The sequence below is a fragment of the Amborella trichopoda genome, chromosome 6 (genome assembly GCF_054954075.1).
Source record: "Amborella trichopoda isolate Santa Cruz 75 chromosome 6, AtrichopodaSantaCruz75HAP2 v2.0, whole genome shotgun sequence".
Taxonomy (NCBI): domain Eukaryota; kingdom Viridiplantae; phylum Streptophyta; class Magnoliopsida; order Amborellales; family Amborellaceae; genus Amborella; species Amborella trichopoda.
Genome location: NC_142341.1, coordinates 52,581,858 through 52,607,510, shown reverse-complemented (window position 1 = coordinate 52,607,510; position 25,653 = coordinate 52,581,858). Strand labels below are relative to the sequence as shown.

The 25,653-nt window shown below is 35.3% G+C and overlaps 2 protein-coding genes across 21 annotated transcripts; one reads left to right on the top strand and one right to left on the bottom strand.

The window, feature by feature from the left end:
- Nucleotides 1-538: 538 nt before the first annotated feature.
- On the bottom strand, nt 539-13,175 carry LOC18448592 (bacterial hemolysin-like protein). 20 transcript variants are annotated; one of them, XR_016057425.1, is made up of 11 exons: nt 12,977-13,175; nt 12,751-12,823; nt 11,766-11,845; nt 11,168-11,270; nt 10,896-11,052; nt 10,663-10,791; nt 9,079-9,128; nt 7,315-7,401; nt 2,822-2,907; nt 1,038-1,082; nt 539-824 (listed from the first exon to the last, which is right to left on the bottom strand). XR_016057425.1 is itself a non-coding variant. In XM_020676324.2 (11 exons), the coding sequence occupies exons 1-10, from the start codon at nt 13,074-13,076 to the stop codon at nt 1,079-1,081; spliced, it is 876 nt and encodes a 291-aa protein (XP_020531983.1). In that variant the 5' UTR covers nt 13,077-13,175; the 3' UTR covers nt 539-824; nt 1,038-1,078. The 20 variants fall into 20 exon arrangements, 15 of the variants coding, with proteins under 15 accessions (XP_020531983.1, XP_088725462.1, XP_020531981.1 ...); XM_020676324.2 differs by having other exon boundaries at nt 9,079-9,135; XM_088869336.1 differs by having other exon boundaries at nt 2,822-2,904; nt 9,079-9,135.
- A 5,708-nt stretch (nt 13,176-18,883) lies between these two features.
- Nucleotides 18,884-23,209, top strand: LOC18448593 (cytochrome B5). Its single transcript, XM_006858654.4, has 3 exons — nt 18,884-19,090; nt 19,327-19,393; nt 22,581-23,209. The coding sequence occupies exons 1-3, from the start codon at nt 19,007-19,009 to the stop codon at nt 22,880-22,882; spliced, it is 453 nt and encodes a 150-aa protein (XP_006858716.1). The 5' UTR covers nt 18,884-19,006; the 3' UTR covers nt 22,883-23,209.
- Nucleotides 23,210-25,653: the final 2,444 nt, after the last annotated feature.

The following is a 25,653-nucleotide window of genomic DNA, read 5'->3' as shown; positions in this document are numbered from 1 at the left end:
TATCATCATCTATTCAATCAATGGATCATAATGGAAGGAGCAAGATCTACAAGGACATGAATCAAAAAGTAGGTTCCACTCCCTGTCCATCATTAATAATCTTTTGATAGGATGGATAGTATTATCAGAACCAAACCAAACTGGCCCACCAAACCAACGCTCCAACCGGATACTAAACATGTTCACTTGACGATCTTGAAAGCACATAAGTTCTTAAATATTTGTTTAATATATTTTAGGGGTTATGAACTGTTTTCATCGGACCAACTAGTTTGATTACCGGTTGAACCACAAAACACTAATCTGTTTCCCACTCCAGTCCAGTTCTTCCTTCACGAATAATGTGCCTAACAGGCCTCGGCATCAAAACCTGGGCCTGAGAGTGAGAGAACCATCCCAAGATCAAATGGCATGTTTCAGTCAGAAATCGCCTTTTTCGGCCTATCAAAATTTGAAAGAACTACTCTTTCTTTTGTAGGGTTATCTACCTGAGGGCCAAGGCCAAGGCCAAGCCCAAGCCCAAGTTGTGAGGATTGCATTTCATGGGTAATGTCCTCGTACTTTCATGTAAAAGCATCATTCTACCTATCAAAACTAGGAAAACATGGCCCATTAAATACCAAAAAAGGAGAAAAAATGCCAAAAAAATAGAGTAACCCTAAAATTTAAGGCATAAATGAACAAAATCAACTTGCTTTATCAGCTGTTCTTTGAAAGCAAACCAAGAACTCTATGTTTCCTTCAGCTCCCTTTAAGGGTGATTCTATCCACCCTTTGCTGTCGAACCCAAAATCTTCCACACCACCTATTATTCTTTCAAGCACCTACAAGAAAACAAAACCAAGTTTTTCTTATAAATCACTATAATTTTGCAGGCACAATCTCTCTCTCTCTCGCTCTTCATCGTGACTAATTTTGCAGCCACAATCTCTCTCTCTCTCGCTCTCTATCTCTTCATCATGACTACTTTTGCAGGCACAATCTCTCTCTTCTCTTCCCCCTGGGGGGAGGAAAAATAAAATAAAAGAAAAATTTACCTCTTTGTGGACTTGGGAATCTTTCACAATTCCACCTTTACCTACCTGCAACAGAAATAAATAAATCTGAGAGCATATTCACCTACAAGAGAGGAGTTAAAACATAATTACTCAATAACATGCAGCAACTTCTCTATTTGTTTTTCTATTTCATGTCAATGCCTTCTGCGTAGTCATGAAAAGATCCAGGAAATCGTAAAGGGACAAACGACTTTATGTGAAAACTAAGGGGAAACTACACAACCATTCGTAATCTTAGTTTCTTCAGCCATCATTAAGCTTTTATGCTGCTTCAGGGACAGTTAACATGTAAAGGTTTCTTATAAATCCCAACCAGTAATTTACAACTCGCCAATTTCCAAGATATTATTTGTTGATTTTTTTTATGACTTGGCCGATTCTTAGTGGGACTCAGCTTACTCAAATTGCCTTAAGCAGGCTTGAACCCTAGCGAGTCCCAACCCGAGCCCATGGTTTAAAACACTGGTCCGAACAATAATAAGGCATCAAACATATCATGACTTCATGCACACCAAAAATAGTTACTCTGATGAGCAATTGTAGCATAACACCAAACCATGTACAGTAAGAGAAGCTATAAATATACACCGCCAACCCTGAGGTTACAAGTTTGTACCCAGTTTCCCTATAAAAAACATAAATATACACCAGTACATCTCCTTATCAGAACCTATATTTTAGTCCTGCCTTCAATGATACGATCGTATATGGTTGGGATACCCATAAATGTTTTTAGCAAAGAAACTACCCATAATCCATTTACTAAAAAAGAAAAGAGAAACCCAATATTTTAATATAAAAAAATGCACCATCTAATCCTTTGCATGGGGCCATAATAACCAAGATGCAAATGTTAAATTTTATAATTCCAAGGTATTTGGAACAGTTAAAGGTAAAGTATACCAGACACCTGTGCTGTATGGTATATCGTAAACCACAGGGACATTAACTGTCCATGCCCAATGAGGGAGTAGAGATTCCAGGTATCCTGAGGAATACCCAGCATCAGTAGCTAAGCTTAATCTAGACAGTTCATCATACAAATGGATGGTGGATACTTCCATGCTGTACCAAATACCATACACTGCTTATCCACAATATTATCCAAACTTCAAAGAATGATTTTGGGATTTGCTACGTCAGTGATTTCAATGCAATAGGTTTAGTGTATTCAAGATTGCAGAGCCAGTGGTGCTGTCTACAAAAGACAGGAGTAGCCGGTTTGTCCTGTTCATAACAGAGCTGAGTCCCTTTTCAATGATTGGAAACCTGTTCAGAAGCAGGGGAACAGAGTCTACAGTTGCATTATGTGTCTGTGTAAACTGTTCAGAAGATAGAGACTATAGTTTATACATGCATTATGTGTGTGTGTATGGAGAGAGAGAGAGAGAGAGAGCAGTGCATCCAATCCCATTACAACATAAGCTGAGAGAGAGAGAGAGAGCAGTGCATCCAATCCCATTACAACCTAAGCTGCATGTCCAGGAACAGAACTAGGATGGACAAATCTCCCCACAGCTACTAATAGAAAAAGATGGGCAAAGGAACCTTTTAATAAAAAGACAATACGCTATGGATCAAATGGACAAAAACAAAATTGTTTGGGCTTTGGACGCATAAATGGTGGTCCCGGGGGACCAAATTTTGATCCCACAGGCAAAATGCCCAATTGGCGGAACCTGTGTTACCTTAAAAATTTCTCAAAAATCTTCAAGCATCCTAAGATTAATGTCCAAATAAAATTATTTTGGGCTCAAGAGTACCCCTTATCTGATGTCCACTGAATGGAAGGTCCAGATTCAGCATATGGATAGATTGAGTTGTGGCATTTTTTGAGCTCCCCCTCCTTCTAGAGAAAATAAAAAATAAAAATAAGTACAAACACTAATAGGTTGTTATAAACACTCTTAACTCTCTAAGAGTTCGGGGCTCAACAAATCCCCCTAATAGGTGCTTGACCTGCAGACCAAATAAGCAATCTGGTTCAAGAGGATTTTTACCAAATCTCTTTCCTTCAGCTTTTGTTCATGATAATGCAGACCTTGCTGGTTTAGATGAAAGTGATGGTACAAAACCAATTTGGGGCCACAGAAATCTGCTTGGATATACTTGTACATATGTGTTTCATAGTTTCAAAAAGCGCTAGGCGGGTCCTAGGCGGCCTAGGGGTCCAGGCCGCCCAGCACCTAGGTGGGCGCCCAAAACCTGGACGGCCCAGTTGAATCCAAAAAGGATTCTACAGTTATATATTATATAAAATATAAGAATTAGGTATTTAGGGCACATTAGAATTGAAAGTATACTAAACATTAGCCCACACTCCATAAGCATAACCATAAGTCGATCCATAATCCATATCCAATTAAAACTTAAAATTTATCATTCATAGTTCAATCAAAGTTCAAAGTTTAATACTTATTCAACATTCATCATTCATCATCAAAAAAATTAGGGTCAGCTGCATTGGCATCATATTCATCGAAGTCGTGACCCTTCTTAACATATTGGTCGTCCTCTTCCGTCTCTTCTGAATCTGCCTCTTCTTCCTCCTCCACCCTCATTCTCTATGCAGAAGATCTAGTGGCCCTAGGAGGGTCAGCTGATGTCCCTGAAGCATCCATGACTATGTCCCATGTCAATCCTTCATGCCCCTCGACTTCATCATCATCAATTAACTACTCTATAGCACTGTCCATATTTTTTGATCTGATGGGGTCTCTCTTATCTCTCTTAGCAAACCTGTCCTTCAAAAATCGATTATCCTTGACATAGACTAGGTCATTAAGCCTCTTTGATTCAAGCATGTTCTTTCTCTTTGTATGAATCTAACAAAATCAAATGAAACTAATTAAAATCTAAGGTTCATGTATTATTAATACAATTATACAAATTACCCTTACGGCCTTACCCTTTGAAAAGTACTCCAATTGCGCTCACAACCGGATGAGGAAGTGGTTAGGTTTAAAATCCGAATAACCAACTTTTGTAAATTTGAAAAACGACACCCATGTTGGCTCCACCAATTGGCTGCAAAGATTTAGAATAAAATCATAAATAATAGAATTATAAAAATGAAACTTGATTACTCTACCTGGATCAATTTTGGTCCTTTGCCTCATCGCCATTAGACTCCCAAAAGACTTTAATGATCATCAGCGCATATAATATCCTGAACATCAGGATCAGGGACTAGCACATCTACACACTTATTAAATCCAATTATAATTGTGTCATTTGTGTGTATATTCTTGTTAACATAAAAAAAAAAGCTAGGGTTCAAATAATAACCAGCTGCATGCAATGGCCGATGTAGCTGCCTATCCCACTTCTCATCAATAATCTCCCAAACAGGCTTGTAGCAGTTCTCATCATTATCTAAATTTTAGGCTATCTCTCTTTTGCATTTGTCTATAGCCTCATATATATAGCCCATAGAAGGCTTGTCACTATCAATCATGCGAAGGACTCTGACGAGGAAAAAATACCTTAAGAGCGTCCTTCACCCCTTCGCAAAAAGCCTTAGATAGGATAATATCTCTCACTTTCTTCCCAACTTGATCCTTTGACCACTTACATGCTCTCGAGTCAGCCGAGGTAAACATCTGCCTCAACTGCACTCTCCTTGAATGTATGCTATCTAGGCATAAGTACCAGGTCACAAATCTCGTAACCCTAGGCCTCACAATCTCTTTCTTCTTTGTAAATCTACACATCATTATGAGGGTGAGATGGCGGCCATAAATGAAATTTGTAATTGACTTTGCCTTCTTCACTGCACCTGATATCTTGGTTAAACCGCCAAGAGCCTCAAGCATGAGGTCTATACAATGTGCGCACATGGTGTCCAAAAGATTCTAGGATAAGCTATGAGCAACAAATTAGCTGCAGCAACATTAGGAGCAGTATTGTCTCTGACAACTTGTACAACATGATGCTCCCCAACCTCCTTAATTCCTTTCTCTAAAACTTCGAATATGTAATGGGCATCATGGATATGATCAGAGGCATCAATAGACCTCAAAAAAATAGTCCCTAAAGGACAATTTACAAGCAAATTCATCTGACTTCTTCTCTTCCTATCACTCCAAGCATCAGTCATAATAGAAACCCCACACTAAGCCCATGCATCCTTCTTAACTTCTACAGCTTTCTTCGTGACACTCACCGCCTTTTTCAAAAGAGGCTCTGAAAGCTCATATGGGGTTGAGGGTTTCATCCTAGGCCCAAAGTGGCCAATTACCTCTACCGTGGCATAGAAGCTGCTAAGCGAACGATATTGAAAGGAATGCCCATCTTATAAAATCATGTAGCAAGATAACAAGCAGCTCTATCGCTCTCTTCCTTCTCCATTTTATTTTCAATGGTGGTTTGCTTCTTTATTTTCTCTCTTGCAACCTCAAGGTCAAGCCGAGGCAAAAAACTATCCATAGGGCCTCTAACCCGAGGCTTCTTACTCCCAAAACCAGAAGCAATTACAACTCTTTTTCCCTTTTCCCTAATAATGGATTGTTCTACTTCTACCTCTTGACATCCCTCCCCAAGCCCATCCTCATCACTATCATCATCATCATCATAATTGACCCGAACCCCATACCTAATCTCTGCTATGGAGGTAAATCTCCCATCTTTTTTTATTTTTACCATATTAAAAAAAATTGTTATTTCCTCTTTAACAGCATCAGGAGTCTTTTTACATGGGGCAGCATCCCCCCTGATACCGACAAGATAGTTTCTTGAACGGGTTTATGCCCCCTTTTGTATCCTTCTCACAAAAATTGCATTTTATGCAATATTTATCATTAGGATCTGGGTTGTAACCATATTTTCAACTGGGATCACAACTCTTATTAGATCCCGAAGAAAACATATCAAAATAATGTAATTTATACAAGCAATAAAAAAAATCACTTACTTTGAGTTTGATTGCTCAATCTCCAAACTTCCACCTCAAATATGCTTCTAAGGATTCACAATCTTCTAAAAACTCCCCTAATAGATTTATAAAACATCAAAAATTAAATCTAATATCAATGGGTGATGTTTTGATCAATATCTAATAACTTTGAGAAGCCCTTCGATCCTAAAGAAATCACCAAAAAACTAATTTTTTGGGGGCTTTCTCTCTCTAAAATTGGCTCCAATAAGTTTTAGGTTTCAAATGGACCTAAAACCCCCATTTTTGGCCCTTTAGTATAAAAAAAAAAAAAAATGCCCTTCACCAAACTGTTTTCCGCCTCTGGGCGGGGCACAGTCCCTGGGCGGCCGCCTAGGTGGTTTCCTGGGCTCCTAGGAGGGCGCCCAAGGATTACCATTTTTTTAGGGTGCCTAGGCCTGGGCGATGCGCCCAAGCCACCAGATCCGCCTAGGCGGCCGCCCAGGCACTGGGCGGTCCGCCTTTTGGAACATTGATGTGTTTGCATGTGTGTGATGTATCCAGTGTTATCGCAATACTTCTGCCCTGGGCTGGTGTCGCACGTCGACACTAGAGGACACCTTTACACTTGAGAACATATTTAGTGTATTAAAATTAATAAATATTATCAGGGGCTTATAGTGGGATCTGAACCCTAGTTATTGAAGCTTAGAGTCCTCGTACCACTTCCCCATCCACTTCTCATAAAATCATAGAGATGTGTCTAACCATGTCAAATTTTTAGGCAGAACACTTGTAGACAGCGACACTCATGTCGATGTCCATGTAACACTGGTTGCATCTGCATGCATGTGTGAGTGTGTGTGTGTGTGTGACAGAGAGAGAGGCCAAAACTACAGTATGAGAAACATATCTCCCATGTTGCCAATTATTATTTAGGTCATGAAATCACAGATACTTCATTCTGTGATAAGAAATAGCATTGATTAATCATATCGCTAAGGACACCTTGTAACCCAGAAAACTGGGGTCAAGTCACATAATGAAGGTTGTTTTCTTTTTCTTGCTTGGTTTCAATTTTCATATTGATTGAATCACATGAAAGAAGGGCAATTCTTTACTTCTTTATAAATAATAGAGACAATGGAATAATGATACATGTAAATGCCTCGAACGTTATCATAATTTACAACATGTGCTTCTTTTTTTTCCGCTCCTTCCACTCTAATACAAATTTAATGAAGCTCAAGCTAGGGAATTTTAGACAACATCATCAAACGACAAAAATTTAAACCAGTATAGTTCAAAAAACACATCATCAATACAAAAAAGTATTGGACAAGATAACTTAAACAATCAAACTTCAAAAAAGAATTTACTTACTTGGGACCTCCGGGCTTCAAACTGGGGTTTGACCAATGTAACCAAAGTAGATACAGGCTTCATGACATTAACTACTGCCGGCATAACCTGCAACTGGATAAAATAAGATCGTAGATACACTAGAATATTGTGCATATAGTGAAATGAAAGAACAATTAACCCCTAATAAAAGAAAGGAAAAATATCATCTACGGGATTGAAACCCCTTCCAAAATCATTAAAGGGGTCAAATGATTCCAATTAACATTGAGGTTTTTTTTTCTTTTCGCTATTTCAGTTAGGTATTTCTCCAAAAATAATTTAAAAAATTCCTAAATTGCCTTTGTTCAGGATTGGAAAGACTGAACAAGCAGGGGCATTTTAGTAATTTGACCCCCCAAGGCCCTAAACCACTGAAAAAAATACCCCTATTTGTTTTCGAATATAAATAAGGAACACGTTATCCAGGGTTCCTATTGAGGAACAATTAGGGTATTTATGTCATTAGCCACATGCAAGTTATTTGGGTGCCAAATGAAAAAAATATACCCCGAATTGTTCCTCATTAGGAACCCTAAACAAGTGTTTCCTTATTTTTAATCATTAACAAACATGGGTATTTTTGCTATTTTGTTGGGGGCCTCTTAAGGGTCAATATACGAAAATGCCCCTAAATATTCAACCTTTCCGATCCTAAACAGAGGCACTTTGAAAAAAAATTAAAATTCTTTTTGAGGAGGTGCTTAAGTGAAATGAAAACAAAAATGCAACTTAATTGGAATCATTTGACCCTTTAAGTATTTGAGAAGGGGTTTCATCCCCTTTAAGTAATATTTCCCCTAAAAAATTAACAATCTCAACCACAGTACATAAAGCAGTTGTCAGCCTCATGGCAAGCTCAAATTATAGAGAATAACTATTGTTGATCGACAATATCTGAGAAATTAACCCACTAAAGAAATTATTTGAAAAACATGCTTTGATTCGTAAATGTTAAGTAAAAGTTTTTAGAATAGGCCTTCAGAAATTACATATGTCTTCCTATACTTACTGCATAGGGCAAGTTTCGTGCATGCAGTACAATCAATCCTCTAGGATACAGTGGATAAATACTCTGAAATTCGCACAGAAGCCTTCAGAAGATGATATTTAGAAAAACATTGTTCCTTTTTGGTCTTTTAGGATTGAAAACAGCAGTGTGGTTGATTGTCCACAGCTGGTGAGACTAAGATTCTCAAAAGCGAAAAAAAAATTCAATTTGATTTTGGAACACATCAATTGCTAGCTGGGACAACTCGTCTAAACTATTTTTTTGAACATTAACACATGACAACTCTGTTAAATTTTTGCCACAGTTAAGACTCATATTCAAGGTTCATCACTGCCTACATATTCAAAAAAAAAAAAAAAGGTTCATCACTGCCTATAAAGCTGTATGGATTAAAATACACTACTTCTAAAAAAAAAGGCAGTGCCACCTAACAAGCATAAAGGCATCCAAATGAGTATTCAACAACTATGGTATAAGAGAAACGCCATCCTAGAACTCTAGAAGTATCTTATATTTTGATATCAGAAAATAGTTATTGTTTTAAAAAGTTTTTTTTTTTTTTTAAGTGAGATTTCATGCTATTAGAATTCTCAATGTGTTATTGTATACACGCGAATCCGAGACCGACTAGACCAAGAGAAGTCCGATCTGTCTGAGATTGTGCGCAAACTTAGTTATTTAAAAGAGTCAAGAGAGGTGGGTCCTATCAAATTCAGATCTATAGAGGAACCAACCTTAAAAGGCCTATTCTTTGCAGATCTGCGACCGATCTGGCTTAGATAGTCTGAAATCCGAAATAAACACAAAACAAAAGAAAACAGACATAACAAAACTAAACTAAAGCAAAGTACTAATGAGATACAGATGAGATAATAATGAAAATAAAGACAAAGTTCGAAATAAACTAAATAAGGTAATAAAAGGATGAAAAAAACAAAAGAAAATTAGGAATAACAAATCTATTAAGAAAAGAAAACAAATGAACAAAATAAAATAATAAACCAAAGCAAAAACAAAGGAAACTATACGGAAAAGAAAGAAAGAATCTAGAAGCAGGGTCCCCTTAGGCTCGGCACCCGGAGTTGTGCCTGGATCAAACGGCGAAGATGAGTCCCTACTCCTCGATCTTCAAGTTGATGATCCCGATTGAATGAAAGTAACCCGAGGAAAGACAAATATGGCTAGGAACTCTTACATCTGGGGCTTTTGTTGATAGAAAATGACTTATTTTGATCTTTAAAGTTGTAGCAAGGTTCGTAGATCTAGGGTTTAAATGACCCAAAGCTAGGGTTTGAGGTTTGCAGGATTTCTATGACTTGGGATTTGGGTTGAGGTTTTTGTTAGGGTCTTTGTTCTCTAAAATGGTTGGAAAAATGAATTTTATAGGCAAACTACACACCAAAACAAGAAGGCGGTGGTATGAAGGTGACACATGGACCTCACTGCAATTTGCAGTGCAGATTCTCTCTCCTTCGCACCACTTATTGCGGCGTTGATCTTTCTTTACAGTTTTGATCAGAACGCCGTGCTGAGTCTAATGACGGTGGTCTGATCGAATTTGGACGCTTCTAGAAGGTCACGCATCGCGATTGCTCCTTTTCAAGTCATAGAAACTGCCTAATCTGGAAATCTGGCTTCTTTATTAGGAGATTTTGAAGTATTGACCTACCTATCTTGGGAGTTTGGGAATATTTGGCCTCTAAAATGGGATTTTCAGGATATCTAAGGACTTTGAGATTATTTAGGGAATATTCTAGGGCTGGACTATGGTTTGGGCATCACCACGGTTAAATATGTCCTATGTTGTATTAGGATAGTGTGCTCCAGGGTTTTAGAATTCATAAATAAAGTTAAATTCGGAGGGGGGGCGTCTATGTTTGAGAGCATGTAATTCTAGGGGATATTCATAATAATTTATGTTAATAATTTCATAGCATAAAATAAACATCTCAAATTTGGTAAACACAACTTTATAAAGATGCTTAATAGCAATTGAATGTTAAAATTTACAAAAAGGAAATTAGATTTTTTTTTTTTTTTTGGTAATTTAGTGGGGTTGAGGTCATCTACCCATGATATGAATAGAACTCAAAACGTCATGTTGTGGTGACCCACCACCTTGACAACCTATCCTTGAGCCTTAACGCTAATTCGTTGAGAAATCAAAATATGGCTAAATTTCATACTCCTCCACACCAAACATAAGAAGTAAAAAGAAAATCCCTAAAAACAAATCTCAGGCATGGTTTGCATATTCTTTTGATACTTAAGGAGTGACGTACCACACATAAATGGCATATTTCTTAGAACAAACTTACAAGAAGTATGGAAATGAAAGAAAGGTCAAGAGTGACCAGATCCACTTTCTGAGGAAGCTCTGAGAGATATCTTAAGTTGGTCCGTTCTATCACACAAACCCTTTCATCTCGGCGAATTTTCTCGGCCACCTACAATTGCAAATTAAATTTCTCAAAACTGGTAGTCATACAATAAGCCTAAAAGAAGACTAACAAACACCTAAAAAGAAGACTAACAAATACGGTATCCATACTTGTCCATAGCCTACATCAACTCCATAAACAAAAGTTGCCCCATATTGGAGCAAACAGTCAGTGAATCCACCAGTGGATAGTCCCGAATCAAGGGCAACTTTCCCAGCAACATCAATATTTAATTGTTCAATGGCTGCTTCTAGCTTGTATCCTGCTCTGAAACAAATCAAAAAATGATGTAGACTATCAAGAATGCTTCCATTAAAAGATAGGCTTGGGTATAACAAGTACTTTGAAAAACGGTTGCTAAGTCATAGCCAAAGATCATCACCTACATACATATTTTGGAATTTCAGCTATTATTTCTACAACAGCTTTGTCAAGAGTGGGTGCCCCAGCCTTAGATACCACTCTACCATCTACATAAACCTTACCTGCAAGATAAGTTTTCATTCAGAATAAGAGAGTAAAATCAGAGGCAATGAAAGTGGCTGATTCTATCAAAGAGCAAAAGACATGGAGGGAAGGGAAATAGACCATAATTGTGGACCTTTTGTCCTGGACCAGTGAACATGACTGAGGGGGAAAGCATATAGTCCTACTTAAAATTTTCATAACCTCATTCAGCTATGAAACCCTTTAAGAAAGACCTTGACAGTGATTTTGGTCAAAATTCTAAACCTGAGGGATTATATGAATGACATGGAGGACTAAATCAAATGCAAGGAGTAAATCGAATACAAAAGAGATGAGGCATGAATAGGTGAAAAACATATTTATTTTAACTCGACAATGTTCCCGCCCCGAATAGAGCAACTTCTCTGATAACCAACATATCCAGTTAAAGGGATCAGACTTGTTCCAACTTAAGAATATAACCAACCATTTATAAAGCACAGAAAAATAAGGGGAAGAAAGAACTAACCAACCTTGTAGGATCCAAGACTGTATTAATGTCCGACTATATTGCTGAAACCTTTCGAGACAAAGTTCATCCAGCCTTTTCTTCCTAATAAATGTAAAAACATCTTGATTATATTACAAAAGTCTTCCCTTCTTAATATTAAAAAAGACATGGCCACAATATCAATGAAGGTGAGCCATGAAATATTATTCAAGCATAGCCACCCTATGAGAGCAGAGCAAACCAAGGGGCGAGAATAATCACAATGGATACTTTGTATAAGTACAAGCAATGCACTTCTCTTTTTTTTCTTTTTTTTTGGGTCTAAAATTCACAAATGCACTTCGCTTTTCTATGAAAATGCATTCACACCAGCAGGAGCAGTCACGATTTATAGACAAGACATCAACAGATTATTGCAAGACACCAGGAATATTGGACATTTATATTGATAGATCCACATAATCATAGATTCCCATAAACATATCTAAACACTAAAAATTTAGAAACGGTGCTCAAATGTAATTTTTGTGCTCTAACCAACATATGTATGCATATGCCTTCTATACATTCTTCAATCTCGAATTTTTATGTTCCAAGTTTGCAAATATCACAATCCATTCTTCCCTTAGTTTTGCATTTTATGTCCCACTTAGTTATCATATAAATACCCAGATGGGTCTTCGGGTTTCTTACACAATTTTTAACACATTGTTTTGCAAATTTCCAATTAGGAATCCTCTTCAACAAAAGTAAAACAAGTTATGACCATAAATTTTAATGGCAAATATATAATCCCCTCAACACTCATCCAAGATATTCATCACATAATAACAATAACAAAATAATATTTCCTCAGATATTTCACAAAACATTTTTCATCTGCGACTAGAGAGAAGCAAGAATATATCAATTCGCAGGTGGAATTAAATCAAATATTCACATAAATAATCAATAAAGGAAAGAGGGAAAATTCAATGATTTAAAAATAGTAAGTGGGGGAAACTCACTTGTTCTTTATATGAATCTTATCGGTTTTAGAGAGAGAAGCTGCTCTCATAAAACCCAATTTCGGTGTGTGGCCTGCATTACAGATTCATAATAGAATCATCCATTAGAGTTAATATAATAAAAATTCTCAGGTGATTAGCCATTGAAAAATAATAAATTATGTAATGTTCTCATTTTAGAAGGAATTGAAAGTGGATTTCATGTGTTTTGGAGGATAAGTCGTACCAGAAATGAAGACTCTGGACCAACCCCGAGTGGATTTGGGGAGGCGGGAAAGGCCCCTAAATGTTATAGAGAGCGGGAATTTCATGAGTTCCATGGCCATCTCTCTATCTACAAGAGAGATAAATTATCACACATATAGTTAAGTGGCAAAGACCTAAAACACAGAAAGCTTCACTCCTTTCAGTGCTTCTTGTCCCGCGCTTCAGAAGATTTTTGCGAGGAAGTTTATAATGAAAATTTCGTATAACCTTGGACCGTACATTTTAGTCATACCCTCCCTAAATATTTTTAGGTAAAGTTTCCCCCCCCCCCCCCAAATTGTATATGTTATATACTTCCCTTTATTTAGCCCGAGTAAACTTGACAAAACCATATGATTCATGTCGTCTGAGCAAACATGACCAAACGACACATATTGTGTCATCTCGACAACTTTGATGCCAATCTTTTGTGTCTGGTCGAGACAGTGTTCGTTGTCTGGACCCTGATGAATTTGGTGTCATCCGGACTATTTGGTGCTAGTCTTTTGTGTCTTGTCCAGACTGAGCCTGGACAACACAATACTTGTCGTTTGGACCTTGATGATCCATACAACACATATATTGACTTCTAGGCCATTTGGTGTCAGTTTTTTGTGTCTAGTAGACTTGAGGTTGGACGACGCAGTACGTGTCGTCTGGATTCTGATGACCCAAACGACACATATTTAGTGCCAATCTTTTGTGTCTGGTTGACAGTAAGCATGGACGACACAATTCGTGTCATCTGGACCTGATGACCCAAACAACAGTATTGTATCGTCTGGGCCATTTGGCGCCAGTCTATTGTGTTTGGTCGACATTGAGCTTGGACGACACATTACATGCTATCTGGACTTCGATGACCCAGACGGCATGTCTCCCGTCGTCTATTACATTGAACACCATAATTTCAAATTTTGAGTCCAACCAACAAGATACGCATTGCTAACATCTTTCCAACCATTCAGAGGTCTATAAAAGGATCTAAGGTCAACTTCTTGAGGGTTGGTCACTTAAGTCACATAGAATTAGGAAATGCCTAAACCTTAAATTAGAAATCTAGGAAAATCATTTTAACAAATGCTAAGGTTTGGTCATCTTGAAGAGAAGGAAAGGGGACAACGGTGTAAACACAACTGCGATCTTGATACATGCCAAGCTTTGGGATTTACATGTTCTAGGCCAATCGGCCTAGGCAGGTAACTCTCCATCATTTTATCTATTTTGGAATATTTAGTTAAGCATATGTTTATTTGCATATGTTGTTGTTTTGGCACATCGACTATGCCGGCTCTGTCAATGATATAAGGGAAGATCTGCCCAACTAGGTGGGTCAGCCCCTAGATCATAATTTGATTGGCCTCCACAACTCCTTTACTTATTTTAATTAAAACGATTGTAATGTCAAGTTGGGGGGATTTTCACTTAAAAATATCTCAAATTTGCACTGTAAACAAATGTTAAATAGTTCCCCCTTTCGCCCCTAACCATTATTGATCGGATTACAAATGTAAATGGTCTTATTGTATACGTTGCCTTTATTATCCTAAAGAACCCGAGCTCAAACAATATAAACAATAATGGCTCATGCTCTTATTTTTGTGAGCATGTAATATGTATTTTTTAGGTTCTCTCTCTCTCATTCATGTGCAATGTGTTGCCTAGTTTCTTTCTCTCTCTATAGAGTTTAGACACTTGTTGAGCATAATGCGATATTAATCATTGTAGCTTAACAATTCGTGGGTGTCCCAATGAGTTTTTAGGTAACATATCAAATGGGACATGCCAACCAAATCTCATACATCTATGCAACTATGGCATCATTTGAATTCACAACCCACCTGCCAACCCCACCTTTTAATTTCATTTTATTTAGCAAACTTCAACACTAATTTCACTCCTAGCAATCAAAGTTCAACTTGTTCTTGATGTTTGCGTCTCTCGCAAATTTTACTTCAATCAAAGTTCAACTTGCTCTTGTTTCTTTTTAGCTCTCATGTTTTCCTCGTAAGGATTTTAGGTGCGACACGCGATAAGATATGAGATAGTTGACTTAAGTTAGCTAGTCATGCGTGGCGCAGACTTAATATAATACATATTGGGAGGTGCGAGTTAGTTTAAGTGGAAGGCTAAAAAATGACAAATAGTAAATCTAAAAGTACATGGTTGAAAGTAGTGACAAAATATATGAGGCCTTATTGAGGGTATGACTTTTAATATAATAAAACAACGGATCAAGATTCCTGTATCCGACTCTAATTAATTGAAAAAAAGATTTGACAATGATAAAAATGATGTTTTCCTAGCAGGGCTAAAACTTAACATTCATTGTTCATATGAATATTTGGAAAAATATATAAAGAGACCATTTACTTTTGGTACAATGAGGTCACAAACATTCTTGTCCGTCAGATTTCAAATCAAGTACTTGTAAGAGTGTAATTAATTAAACTCATAGTTCAAAAAAATAATCTCAAACATTGTGGCACACCCCAAGACATTCAATTTGATATCTAATGACTAGAATTGACCTCTTTGTATCAAAAATAAATGGTCTCATAATACACAATTCCTAAATATGAGTAATGATCCTATGAGACCCTCCCACACTTACACGTGTAGAACCTCAAAGGATTACCATTAAATTTGACACAAATATCTAGAAAAGTAGAGTCCTACATCTATGTGATAACTTTTTTAGAGATATGTGCCAAATTTAATGGTAATCTTTTAGAGTCCTACACACATGAGTGTGAGAGGGTCTCATAAGATCATCACTCCCTGAATATTTGTAAAAGATTGTTGATTTATGCTTGAACTTGCTTGAGTCACCCAGAGGTCAGACCCATTAGGGTGGCATGACTAACCCTAAATTCTAAGAGAGTCTGATTGAGTTTTAAAAATTATGCCTCTTTAATTGAGCGAAATAGGGCAATAAGACTCGGCCTAGTTGGACTCGGACGCAAGGTGGGTGAGTCAGAACCCGGGCAAGGATTTTGAAACAATGCTCATAAAATCCATGACTTTCTCTTTGTTAAAACTTCACTTTCAACTCTTGACATTCTTTCTCAATTCCCAAGTCGCTTGAATTGGGCTCCTCCATTTTGAATCTTAAGGGTCCTTATCTTTGCCTTCTCTGATATCACACATTCACCATACTCCTGCACATTTGTGTCACTTCAGTCTATTAAAATCTATTAATCATGATGAAGGATGAAATAACCAAAACACCTAGGTATTTAATGAAATTGACCGATAAAAGAGGTTTCATATTTATCCCAAAAAAAAGTGTTCCCTATCATCGACGGCTAAGAACTCAACTTGTCGCAATAGTTGACGGTTATGATTGAAGATCATTTATAGTATTTTGTGGGATACATTGGAGCACTAATGTTGTAGCAATAATAATTTTTTTCTTTCATAATTGATGTTAGAACCTCGCTATCTTTTGTTGAAATGCAGGGTTCTATTTTTGGAGCTACATTTGTTAATAGCGGTGCACCAAGCATGCATTATGTTTCGACTCTAGGGCAATTTTAATCAATATTATTATGATTGGATTGTCACTGAGTCGGCGAAGAGATTGGTGTAATCAAAACTCAAAATTTATAGATGGACCAGTTCGATCAGATTTTAAAATATATAAAAATAATATAAATAATAATTAATTATATAATATGTTAAAAAAGGTATTTTCTAATTTTGTTTCGCTACTCGACTCAATTTAACTCAGTCGATCAGATCGGTTATAACTAGTCAAACACATTATTTGACTAGTTATTGTCTAAAGCCTGCTTTTACACTTCATTTGATTAGTTATTGTTTAAAACTAGCTTTTATTTTGAACAAGACCATTAAAACATCAATTTAATTGGAAGATGGTTTTAATGCTACGTGGGAAAGAGTGCCCATCCACACGGTGCCCATCATAGAAGGACTAAAATAAAAAAGATAAAAAAAAATGTCACCATGCTGTAAAAGACTTTCAACTCTTCAATCTGTAAAAATGTCATCATGCTATAAAAGACTTTTAGCTCTTAAATTTGTCAGAGTTCTCCAGCCTAGGCAAGGGGGCATTAATATTGGCTCATTGGGAAATTTCTTATTTTTCTTGAAAGTTAATGTGATTAATTAATTTCCTCTTTTACACAAACATACATGTACATTCCTCGAAAATTAATTTCCCCTTATACATGCACACCAATACGCTTCCCCTTTTTTAAAAAAATTTATTTCATTGAGTTGTGAACCATGGTAGTTTTTCGTTTTTCTTGGGCCTACTTTGAACCTAAACCAAACCTGGATACGGACTCGGACCCGTGTAGGAAAAATCGAACCGGAATAGTTTACCAGATATAGACCTGGAAGCAGTTCAACCAACTTAACTAGTAAATCGGCTAGTTCAATCATTCTAACCAGACAAGTTCTAGGTGGTAAAAAATGTGTTAAAAAAAATAAAAAATACAAAAGAAATAATAAAATATAAAAAATATATTTAAAGAATGATTAAATAACGTACATCCAATTGAAGTTAAAAGTTAATGAAAGAAATGGATTTTAAAGGATCGATTTGTTCTTAGAAGTATTTTTGAAAAAAAAAATTTAAAAAAATAAATGTAAAAATAAATATTAATGGTCAAAACAATTTTCAATTTTTACCATATGATGAAAAACATTAAAAAAAACATTAAACATATAATTTATATACATGGAAGTATAGAAAAGGTTTCCCATATAAATATGGAAGAAATCTATTTATTATACATAAGATACAAGCTTAAAAAAAAGGAAAATGGCGACCCTATTAAAATAAGTGAAGCCTCAATCTATAAATTTTTGAAAATTGCAATTCAAGCATTAAAAGGCCTTTACATTGATTATCTTGACATGAACATTATAGTTGTGAAAAAAAAAAAGGATTTCAAGTTCTAAAAATATCATTATCGTAACAAATTATCTAGACCATCCATTTTGCTGTAAAACAAGTGTGTATAGATCCACAAGCTCTACACCATTTTTTGAGTTTCGAATTTCGTTCATTGTCACTGGAAATTGCTTTTAGAGCCATTATAGGGATTTATGTGCTTTTAGAGCCATTATAGGGATTTATGTGTACTTTCCTGCCCAGGATTTGAGGTGAGGCTTTATTTTGTTTTCATAAAGCCTAGGCCTTATAGAAACCTCATCCAAAAAAAAGTTGGGTCCTCCCATCCAGCCTAGGCCCGGCTCATGCCGTAACAAGCTGTCTGAACCGTGTGAGAAATTGGGCTTACCCCGACCGCGGGCTTGCCTGACCCGATTGCTAGTCCTAACTACCTACTACCGTGCTATAAAAAATAGCAATTAGGAGGCTGAATATGTTACAATTATTGTCATTTACAAATGGGTGCGGTTTGTGTAGAGCCTAGGCTCTGAACAATCAAATTAGAGCCTACCTTCAAATAATTTCGAGAAATGTGATTTCAATACTGAAAATCTCTGCGATAGCCTTAAAATATATTTTCATCTTTATTTATAAAGTTTAAATTTAAAAAATAGTGTAGATCGACAGATCTATGAGAACTTAAAATTCTTGAAAATTGACGGTCAAAAAATACATTACAAAATACACTATTTTCAAAACTTGAAATCTATTTTTCTCTTATGTTCATGCATCTTGATATCGAGATGAACAATTTTAGATATTTAAGCCTCACAACAACCTCTTTTAGTAAAAATTTTGAGATAACCTCTTATTTGAGTGGTTAGAGCCTCGGCTCTATATAAACTTTTGCCTTTAATAGAGTAGGATTTGTCAATGGTGAAGATTCCACTGCTTCATTTTCTCTCTAAAATATTACTAAAATATTTGAGAGAGACAAAGTGCCAAAGAGCGAGAGAGGAAGCAGAGAAGTGGAGGGAAGCGAATCTCTGGTTAATATAAGATAGAGAGAGAAAGAGTGCTATTTAGAGGGAGAAAATTGTTGATTGAAAGAGGAAATTTCCTGTTCTTGGGCTGCTGAAGAAGGTCATGGCGGATCTGAAGGTCTTCCCTCTCTCTGAGGTTTCTCTTCACTCCTCCAAGAAAGATTGCTGGATAATAGTAAGAGGAAAGGTAAAAACCATTAAAATGATTTCTCCCCATTTTTCCATTTTTCTTCTTAATACCCATTTCCTTTTATTATTTTTTCTTTTCAATCCTTTTTTTTCCTGTATTTTACTTCTCTCCCTTCCTTTTATTCACCTAGTTTCTATTTGATAAAATTTGTTTTTCCCCCTTTTATTCATTTTTATTTGCTTTAAAAATCAGGTTTTTTTTTTCATGGTTTTTTTTTCCTTATGGGTGTTTAGGTTTATGATGTCACTGGATTCTTGGAGGAGCACCCAGGAGGAGAAGATGTTTTGATAGAAGCTTCAGGTAAAAGAAAAAAATTAGAATATGAGAAAATTAATTTATTTATCCGAATTCTGAAAAATGGAAAGAACTCGGTTTTTATTAATATTTATAATTGGATATTGGAAATAACATTCATTTTCTCATTTTAAATGAAAATTATATCAATAGATATTTCTATTAACACCGAAATTAATATATGATTTGTTTGAATTGTTGTTGGAGTTTGGGTAAAAATTTTAAAAAACATTTATTGTTTTTTTTTTTTTTTTATAACTAAATCCATGGGTTTTATGTGTAACTAAAATTAGATTATTGCCACTTTTCTTAATTTTCTATTTTATTTTTCAAAATTTCAGACCAAGATCCTTGTATTAAATTAGGCGATTTTCTCGTAACAATTATGGGGATTTATTGGATTTTTCGGTGGACCAAAATAGACCTGAGTTTGGAAAATGAAAAATATGCAGATTTTCTGGCAAAACAATTATGGAGAGAATTTGGTATTAATTTTGGAAATGAAAGTAATTAATTTATCTAAATATTCAGAAAACAAATAATTTATGTAGCTATTATTTTTGTTGGAATAAAATATTCTCTTTCTTTTTTTTTTTGCCGAATGTTAACATAAGAAGAAGTAAAAATAGTCCCTTTAACATAAGTTGAATACTAAATTTATTTGGAAATAAAATAATCACTTTAGCTTAACTTAAAAAGTAATTTATTTGTGTAATTTAGTAGATCTCAGATGACCTGAGGCCCTTTATAGGGGCTAATTTGATATTTTATAGCAAAACAGGGGTAACAATTATATATTTAGTCTTCTTTTTGGGATTAGATTTATGTTATTTCAATAGAGAAATTTAACAATTTTTTTTTTTGATTTCAGGAAAATTTAATTTTTTTTTGTGAATATTAAAGAAATATCCAAATAACCATGTTCAATACAGCCATAGCTCACATTATATTACATATCAGGGTGTAACCAGGTCACGTCGGGTAACCCAAGTGCACACACGTGTCTAAGCTATCAGGTCAAGTTGGTATGGTGTTCGGGTTTAACCCGATCTAAATAGGTCTCACTTAGACTCAGACCTAGGCTAGTCAAGTCAATTGGACTTGGACCAAACCTGCTGGATCGAAGCCCCGACCTAGGTCAGCTTGAGCGCAGGTTTTGGATCCTGAATCACATTTAATTAAGTTAATTGAGTTCAAGGTCTAGGTGACTAGGGGTAAGAGGGGATTGAGGTCAAGGTAATTGGATCTAGAGAATTGGGGCTTGGGCTATTGATAGTTAAGTGTTGACCTTATTGATATTAAGTTTCAAGCTCGATTCCTATTTGCTAAATTACCCTAATGTAAAGTAATTTTGGAGTGCTCATGTTTAAGAACCAAGCTTTCTATGCTTCTCCCGCAGCATAAAACTTCTATACTTCCCCTTATTCAACCGTCCATTCTAAATGGACAGTTTAGATGGCCCCAATCAGAATGTCACCCTCTATATCATTTTATTTTTAATTTTTTTTGACATCCAATCCTTGCTTCAACTCACACCTATAAAAAATATAAAAGCAATATTCCCAATAAAATAAAATGACTAAAATGCCTCTAAAAATTTCAAGGGTATTTTAGTTATTTTATTTTATCAAAAATATTTTTTTGATATTTTATTTAGGTGTGCCCCATTGAGGTGATAGTTTAGTAAAAAAAACTAAGAATAAAAAATTCAAAAAAATAAAAATTAAATACTCTGAGGCATTTGTTCTAGATTAAATGGTTAGTGGGTCACTTGATCTAAATTGGACGGCTGGATGAAGGGAGAAGTATATATCTTTTATGCTATAGGGGAAGCATAAAAACCTTTCCTGTTTAAGAATAGTATTATGCCCAAACCCTAGAATTTGTTTTAAAACTTTTAAAAAAGGAAAATTTATCAAATTACGCATGAGAGATGAACAATTCAATACCTTACCTATATCTTTTGATTTAATTTCAAAATACTTTACCTGATCGTGGTTATAATATTAAATAGTTCATCTCTTATGGGTATTTTGATAAATTTTTATTTAAAATATATCTTTTAGTTTGGGTACCTGTTTGTTTTTCAAATCCATTATACATATATATTAGATTGCCTCGTAGGGTTCTTTGTTTTAGCCTTAGAATGAAGTGCTGTATTTCTAAGAATAAAAGAACTAGAAAAAGTATACATGGATTTTTTGATATATTTTTATGGAAAAAGATTATATAAGGTTGTAGAATAGAGGTGCATCTTAAAAATCCATCATAACAGATTTTCAAGTGTTATCTGGATTGTCTATTTTCAAGATTTTCAAGTGTTTATAGATCTACTTGATTTGAACCATTTTTAAAATTTAAGATTTTATAATTAGAGATAAAAATTCCTAAGAGTTTTTTACTCCAAAATTATATTTATGATAAAATTTGAAAGCGAGCCTTAATTTGATTGTTTAAGGTTGCAACCTTATACAAACTACATCCTATTTAAAAAAAATAAGTGTTAGTTTGGATGTACCGAAAATTGATCTTTAGATTGTAATCTAAAAATATCATGACATGCACTTTGTACAATTTGGACAACCCCAAGTTTTTAAAAGCTTTGGAACACCATGGATATATTTCTATAAATTTAGGCATTTTTTCTTTTCCAAATCCTAGATATTTTTAGGGTATATTTGAACTAGCTACCCTTTTTGTCAAAATACGTAGGGTGTGATTCGCTTTTCTTTGGTTCAAGGATAAAGTTGAAGACTTTGGCCAACTATGCTAGAAACGAAGCGAATCTGATAACATTGATATATTACATAAAATTATGTTTCTGAGCTTGATGATATGACCTACTTTTTATATTACAAGAAATCATATGGTTGTTCATTTTATAACTCTTTTTCAACAAATAAGGAATTTAGCTTGTTCTAGCCAGATAAAAACAACCATTTTTTTATTTATTCTTTTATGCCCTTGCTGATCTTGGCTAGTCCCAAGCTGGTGATATGCCAGTCCCAAGCTTGGAGAAAGGTGGAGGGTTGTATGAGGTTGGCAACAAGCGTAAAACTTTTTCCACATGTATTTCATGAGTTTTGATGATTCTTTTACCCTCCTTTTGGGCAATTGGGTAAGATGCATAGGGAATTTGACATGTTGTAGCCGAACAAAAATCATAATTTTCTTTTTATTTTTTGGACATTAGGGCGAGATGCAACTAAGGAATTCAACGAGGTCGGCCACAGCTCAACAGCCATGGCCATGATGGACGGCTACGAAATCGGCATTGTAGAGGGATTTAAGCTGGAAAATCCCCCTGGAAAAGCGAAAAGTTCCGGTGATCACAGTGGGATTTCATATAGCCAGAAGGCAAGCACAAGCCTGGTAAAGGAAGAGGGGCCATCAGGTCTGGCCAGCTTCATGCAGTTTTTGCTTCCTCTTGTTATTCTTGGTGTTGCCGTTGCTGCTTGGTATTTCCTCAACAGTGAGAAGCCCAAGTCCTCTTAGACTTGGCTAATGGTGAGAGATGTGTGGCCTCTCTCTCCTCTTCTGAAGTGATGTTATTTTTCTTTTTCTCTCTCCTCCCAAGTCCTCTTAGACTTGGCTAATGGTGAGAGACGTGTGGCTTCTCTCTCCTCTTCTGAAGTGATGTTATTTTTCTTTTTCTCTCTCCTCTTTTGAAGTGACATTACATTTCTTTTTTTCTCTCCACTTTTGAAGTGATCTTGCGTTGTTTAGTGTAAGGTGGGAGCTTGAGTGTTGATAAACTTTGTGGCATGTAGTCTTATGTTAAACTAAAATCCAGGAGTAATATTATTTAAGTTTTTGAGAGAACCCTATAGTAACTAGACGGCTAATTTCAATCTTAATAAAAAATCTCTCTCTAATGTCTTATAGTCGCAATTAATCTTGACCATTGGATGTGACATTGAGCGTTGCAATTATTCCATTGCTCAAGTTCAAAGTTCAAAAGAAATTTTTTCAAACTTTATGATATATCTAAGCTATCACATTTTACATCGGGTGGTTTGTATTAAAGGTAAATGCTCTCATTATACAATCTTTATTATTATTATCATTGATATATATTGGGGCTGGCATGTGTAAAATTTTGTTTGTGAGCATGTAGACTATGTTTCTGCACGAGCATACTGTACATGTACTCCCTCAGTCAGAAGATCCAAATAGGAGTATTTTATTTTTTTAATATGAAATTTTGATAACCACCTAAAAGACAGTAAATTATTTTCACAAGAAAAAAAATTGAGTTTTGAATAGGATCTCAACCTTCATAGAAGGATCTGACAAGGACCCAACTTGAAGTCACCCAAAAATTCACATTACAAACTCTCGCTGTCTCTAAAACACACAAACAACAAACATGATCTTAGAAGGCTCTGCAACTTTTCAATTGTTATAGAGACCACAGCAACAAAAGGACTTGTGGTAATGGAATCGAAAAGCAAAGAGCTGAAATGGGTTGGAGCCATCAAACTTGCAGTCTGATACACCCACTGTCCTCTTTTGCTTGTTGCCCTCTTGAAACACAGTCAAGCACTTGCCTGTGCTTCTAGAGAACCAAAAGCAAAATTCCCTGTGGTTGAGCTTGGGAGGTGGGTTAATGGATTTCCAGTCTGCTTGGGCCATGGAGGTGAGGGAACTCAGTCCTCTCAAACCCACGTTGCCATTGCTGTCCACTGTCAGGAAGCTTTGGCCACCTGAGTACTTGTCCATGTAGTTCTCAAACCTAGAGAGAGACAAAGATAAGGTTATTGTTAGTTAATTAGAAAGAGAAGCAATGATACATCTCAAGTTGAATTCCTTCTCTTGAATTATCCAAAAAAATTACAGAGATTTACATATGTGTATATGTGTGCACAGGTGCTTAAGAGAGGAAGAGAGATGCAGGAAGAGGGTTATAAATAAAAAGTCCAGTATCTAGAGATGTGTGTACATGAGAGAGAGACAGGGTTATCCAAGATCATTGCCCATTTAATTAAGGTTCCAGTAAGTATTACTGTAGTAAAATACTTGTGAGTTTTTGACAAAGATGTGTTAAGTTTACATTATCCAATTGAAATGAACGGTGTAAATTATTGCAGATTTATTTATACGAATATGGTTGTGTGTTGTTGGGAGAGAGATTGTTAGGGCTACGAGGCCGCATTAACATTTTTGCAAAATGTTTGCCCCTTTTTCTTGAGCGCATATAAGAATGCTCCCACGTGACCACATTGTACATCTATTCCCTTGAGCAAAAGACCTTCTTAGAAAGAGAAATATGTAATCTTCTTTTGGATCACTAAACTCATAAGTAGAGTTTTACTCACAAGAGAAGCTTGAATACGATCAAGCAAGAGCACACAATCTTTTTATTTATAGAAAAAATCTATATAACGTTGTTGTTGAAGTAAGGTGCACATTAAAAATCCTCTAGAAGAGAATGTTATAATGTTAGAAATCTTGCAATTAATCATCTCAACCTCGAGATCTGTGTATAAAGAAAAAGAGAATTTTGAATATTAAAAATAATGTATTTGCTCAATCGGTACATTTTTTTGAAAATTTTTAGATAAAAAATAATTATTTTTTCTTTTTTTGACAAAGAATAAACTTAAAAGTGTCCACCCTCCTTTATTATTGGTAGCCTTAGGAGATATTTGTTTGGACCTAAATTTGGCCCTCTCTTATTGCTATTGCTAGTGAACAAGATTGGGAAAAAGAAAGATGAAAAAGAAGTTTGGAAAATAAATATTTTAAGAGAAATAAAATACAATGAATATAGGCTGGAAAAAGAAAAGATGATATAAGATTGAGGCATTGAGGGAATTTGTTTGACCCAAATATTATAGAGTGTCTCATTGTACCAGATGAAAATTCAAAAACAAAAAATTAAATTTGAGTTTTTAATACGTGCTCATCGAGTTCAAGGAAACCACTTTTTGGGTTATTATTTATATTTTTTATGGTTTTTCTTAGGTCAAAAGAATATTTTTGAATTTAAAATTGAATTTTAGAGGGATTTTAAAAAAATTAAAATACTTTTTATAAAGTATAAGAAATATTTATGGTAAAAAGTCATTTTTGACCATATAAAGGTATTTTATGGTCAAATATTTTGGAGAACCAAATTCTAGGTTCACCATTTGCATGGTGTATTATAGAATAAATATAACTAATATTAATATATATATATATATATATATATATATATATATATATAAAACAATGATTTCATGCAACGTTTGTATGGTAGTATAATGCAACCATCTTCAAAA

Coding starts and splice junctions, on each gene's coding strand:
- LOC18448592 (XM_020676322.2), bottom strand. CDS start 13,076: ATGGCCATGGAACTCATGAAATTCCCGCTCTCTATAACATTTAGGGGC. Junction 12,824..12,976: donor GTCCAGAGTCTTCATTTCTG/GTACGACTTATC, acceptor TCTGTAATGCAG/GCCACACACCGAAATTGGGT. Junction 825..1,037: donor ATTCCCAAGTCCACAAAGAG/GTAAATTTTTCT, acceptor GTTTTCTTGTAG/GTGCTTGAAAGAATAATAGG.
- LOC18448593 (XM_006858654.4), top strand. CDS start 19,007: ATGGCGGATCTGAAGGTCTTCCCTCTCTCTGAGGTTTCTCTTCACTCC. Junction 19,091..19,326: donor GGATAATAGTAAGAGGAAAG/GTAAAAACCATT, acceptor ATGGGTGTTTAG/GTTTATGATGTCACTGGATT. Junction 19,394..22,580: donor TGTTTTGATAGAAGCTTCAG/GTAAAAGAAAAA, acceptor TTTGGACATTAG/GGCGAGATGCAACTAAGGAA.